This window comes from Octopus bimaculoides, chromosome 3, assembly GCF_001194135.2.
Source record: "Octopus bimaculoides isolate UCB-OBI-ISO-001 chromosome 3, ASM119413v2, whole genome shotgun sequence".
NCBI lineage: Eukaryota > Metazoa > Mollusca > Cephalopoda > Octopoda > Octopodidae > Octopus > Octopus bimaculoides.
In genome coordinates this window covers 166,878,077-166,882,448 of record NC_068983.1, presented here as the reverse complement: position 1 = coordinate 166,882,448, position 4,372 = coordinate 166,878,077, and the positions used below count along the sequence as shown (strand labels likewise).

Here is a 4,372-nt window from a genome sequence, read left to right as displayed (position 1 = left end):
ATATATATATATATATATATATATATATATATAAATATAAACTAGGTCGTTAGCAGCACACATTTTATTCAGTTTGATAAATTCTTTCAACTCTTTTCATCCTATTATAATTCTTAAACACCTTAACTATTTACCTTGACTTGAAATAGAAATATGGATGCGTACATGAAGGCTACATTGTAAAAAATTGGTGAGTAGAAACTTGAGGCCAAGTAAGTTGCTTTTCGGGATGTTGGTGATGCTCTTCTGGGTTTTTACAATAACTGCAACCCCTTTGAGCTTCAGGGTTGCAGATGCATATGTTCAGGGCACACATCTAATGTTGCATGGGACATTCAGAGAGAGAGCGAATCCTTTGGTACCGCACAGTTTCCCTTGTTAAAACACACACACACACACACACACACACATACTGATTACACAATTCATCAGCTTACAGTTTTATTATATTGGTTGTTTTTTCCCCTCCCTCTGCAAATCAAATCAGTTTTGTTATTTTATTTGATATTTATTTGGAGAAAAGGAAAATGCATTTAAAGTAAAATAGAAAGGAAAAAAAAAAACTATTTTGCTCATCTTAACATTCTGCCTGTCATTGTATGTCTTCTGTTTCCTTAGTGTTGCCAGGAGAAGCACCACTACCCAACTGGTTTTTCTCCCAACCTGTGTAAATGTATATGTATATATGTATGTATAATATTATGATTTCACTTTGGTTCTAGTGATTCTAATAACCAGTTGTTAAAACTCAATAGAATTAAGCTTTAGAGCAAAGAATTATACTACTCCCCTATTGAGGGGCTCTTGTCTTGCAAATTAACTTGGTGATCTCACTGGTGCTGGTGCCACATAAAAAGCATTCAGTACAATTTGTAAAATGCTTGGCATCCAACTTTAGAAACCTTACCAAAACACACTGTGGGGCTTGGAGCAGTATTCTAAGTCACTGTCTCCTGTCAAACTGTCCAACACATATCAGCATAGAAAAACAGATATTTGATGATGACGACAATGGATGGATGGATATATATATATATATATATATATATATATATATATATATATATATATATACACATTCATATGGTTAATAGATTAGAGATTAGAGGTATTCTCTGTATAGAATACACTTTGTAGTGCTCAAGAGATTTGAACTTGAGCAGGTAGAGGAGTCAATGTAAGGATGAGCAAGTTAGGCAAATTAATATACAAAGAATATTATTAAATACATTTATTTACGCACAATATAGTTTACATCAAATAAGAAACTTTGAGACGTGAAAATATTTGACTTTCAACTGTGGAGTTGGACGAAGATAAATTGATAGACAACAACATTTAGAACAGTAGTTCTTGACCACATGCGGCTCCCAGGGACTCAAGCATCCTTTCAACTGTCTTCCCTCTCTAAATGTAATAAACTTTTCTTTAAATGGCTTGTGCTTTACTGGTTTTGGTGCGGCCATCTAAAAGAATCCAGGTTTTGGATCAGGTGAGAAGCACTGGGATAGAAGTTGGTTTAAAAACGTTTTGGATTGGAAAAGTCAAAGGCAGCCTTGGCCTTTGAGTTGCACAGACATTGTAATTGTGTTTTTGTATGTGGAGACTGACAACATCCAGTTTGTCTTCTTAATTTTTAAAGGAAGATTAAAATTTGTAAAATATAAAAGGTGAATGAAAAAAACATGTAAAACCTTTTAAATATTTATTTAAAATTGAAAATTATAAAATAATGGATTATGTAAGTACTGTTCTGTGGTTGTAGAGAAAGTTAGGACTTGTGGGTAGAAGTGGCAAAGAAGCTGCTAATGAGAGACAAGGATGAAGTAGGATAAGCAATTACAGTGAATGAAAGCTGTAGAAAGTAATCTCTGTGTTTTCAATCAAGATGATATGGAAAATGAACGAGAAATACAACAGTTTTTATTTCAATATATTCAAAGATTTTACCACCATTTTAGATAGATACAAAAATTGCCTAAATGTTTTGGTTAGATATACTTAGATGAGAATTTAAGTAGAAGTTAGTTAATTGGGATGTTTCTTTTCTAGTTTGAATTGTCAATTATCACTGGAGACTACAAAGTAGGAGAGAAGTTGGTCATAGTGGATGAAAGCTGTGAGCTTTGAGCAAAGATGGTGTTCAAATGAGGAATAAACACATTTTTATGAGAATATATAAAAAATTTTATCATTTTCTATTTATCCAAAAGATTGTTTTGGTTTTGGTTACATGCATAGATATACTTACATTAGGATCATCTTTGTATAAAATTTTATTTTACTGCTTTTGGAAAGTTCCTTTCTTGTCAAATCGCTTTATTATTAAGCCATAATGAAATATGTTTATAAAAAGAAAGAATTGATAATTAAATAATATTTAGAACTGGAAATAATTAAGCTAGTGAAACAATTTAATCATTTTTAAATGAAATTGTAATTTTGAAAGCCTCCAGTTCAGTTTTGTGGCTTGTGCTTTATAGCTAAAATTACAAAGCATTTTTGTTATATTTTAGATTTAGGTTAAATTTAGTAATTAGAGAAATTTTTAACCATCACAAAGATAAGAAAAGAAATAGTATTTTAAATTAATTTAAGTTTATCAAAGATTGGTAAAATAGAGAGTAAATATCTTTTGTTCTTTTGGCATCTGTTCCTATTTCGATGGAGAACCAATACAAAATTGTGACTAGGGATCATGTGTGACCCACCTTGGCCTAATGTGAAGTCATAGGATTGTTTCCTTTTACCGAACCAAGACACAAATGATTTTTTGTTGTTTGTTACTAATTTGCACCGTTTCCTCTTTAGGATCAAGCTGCCAAAGACAAAGCACTTCAAAGTATGGCTTCAATGTCATCTGCACAGATTGTCTCAGCCAGTGCCATCCACAACAAGGCTGTCGCATCCGGATTGGGTGGATTACCATCAGGAATGTCTCCAGTCAGGCCGACATATTCTGCTGCCCCCGCAGCTGTAAGTATATCCCTCCGCTTGTTTCCCTGGCCAGGGCTCTTGAAATAATATTGAGAGGAGAGACTCTCCCTCTCTCTCTCTCTCTCTCTCTCTCTCTCTCTCTCTCTCTAAATATGTCTTTTGTCTTGTTTCAGTCTTTTTTCTTTTTTTGAACTGGCCATGCTGGAGCGTTGCTTTGAAAGGTTTAGTCAAACAAATCAACCCTGGGACTTATTGCCAAACTGCTGCATTATAAGGATGTAAACAAACCAACACTAGTGGGGGGGGCACAAACACATGCACACACAGATATATCTATACACACAATGAACTTCCACATAGTTTTTCAACCAAATCCAGTCTGAAGGCATTGACTGGCCGGGGACTATTGTAGAAAACACTCCCCCCTCCCCCAAGGACAAATGCAGTGGGAGTGAACTTAAAGCATATGGTTGCAAAGCAAGCTTCTGAACCATCCGTAGGGATTTTTGGCAATAAGCCATCACACTGATCAGGTTTTAGGGTTTACAGACTTGTTGACTCAGCTCCCTTAACATAACAAGAATAATGGGGATTATGTTGATTATTAAGGGGAAAGGATGGAGTGTCTCGTGGTGACTTCTGAATTCATCAGTTGGTCAGGTTAGTCATACACACAGACAGACATATTTATAGATGGATAACAACAACATCATTTTAATGCACCCTTCTCCATGCTTGCATGGGTCAAACAGATTTTCTATGGACAGATGTCCTTGTAGCTAAGCCCCCACCTCTTTCTCTATGTCTAATATATGTCTAAGGTAATATTTTCCCATGGCCAGACATGCTTTTGCAGAAGACTGGAATTGAATGACATTCATTTACAACCATTACATGTTAAGATAAGGAGACAGAAATGTGTGTGTGTGTGTACACGCACATATACATGCACATGCAAGGGGCCACTCTCAGTTTCCATCCACCAAATCCACTCAAAAAGTCTTAGTTGGTTTAGAGTTCTGGTAGGAGATACCTGTCTAAGGTGCCATGCATTGGGACCAAACATGAGGGATCTAACTGACTATTTTGGGGTCAGGTTTAAAAAAAAATAAAGACCTTCTTCAGTCATGACTGACCATGTGATTGCACCTAGGAAGTTACCCTCCCAGGCACAAGTCTGGGCAATGTTGTTTGTGGAAGACCAGCAGTCACCCATGCATAGCGGCCTCCCCATTCCACACCACCGGTGTTATCCAAGGGATGGGCAAAGGGGCCGATACAGCTTGGCACCTGTGACATTACTACAACTCATTTCTACAGCTGAGTGAACTGGAGCAACGTGAATTAAAGTATCTTAGTCAAGAACACAACACAGAGCCCAGTCCAGGAATCGAACTCTCTACTTCATGATTGTGAGCCTGACACTCTAACCATC

At 36.0% G+C, this 4,372-nt stretch overlaps 1 protein-coding gene across 1 annotated transcript in view; it reads left to right on the top strand.

Annotated features, from left to right (window-relative positions):
- LOC106867323 (transcriptional enhancer factor TEF-1-like) overlaps window positions 1–4,372 on the top strand; it is a 120,574-nt gene that overhangs the window by 101,641 nt on the left and 14,561 nt on the right. Inside the window, 1 exon segment of the mRNA XM_014912162.2 lies at window positions 2,812–2,976. Coding sequence (XP_014767648.1) covers window positions 2,812–2,976 — 165 coding nt within the window.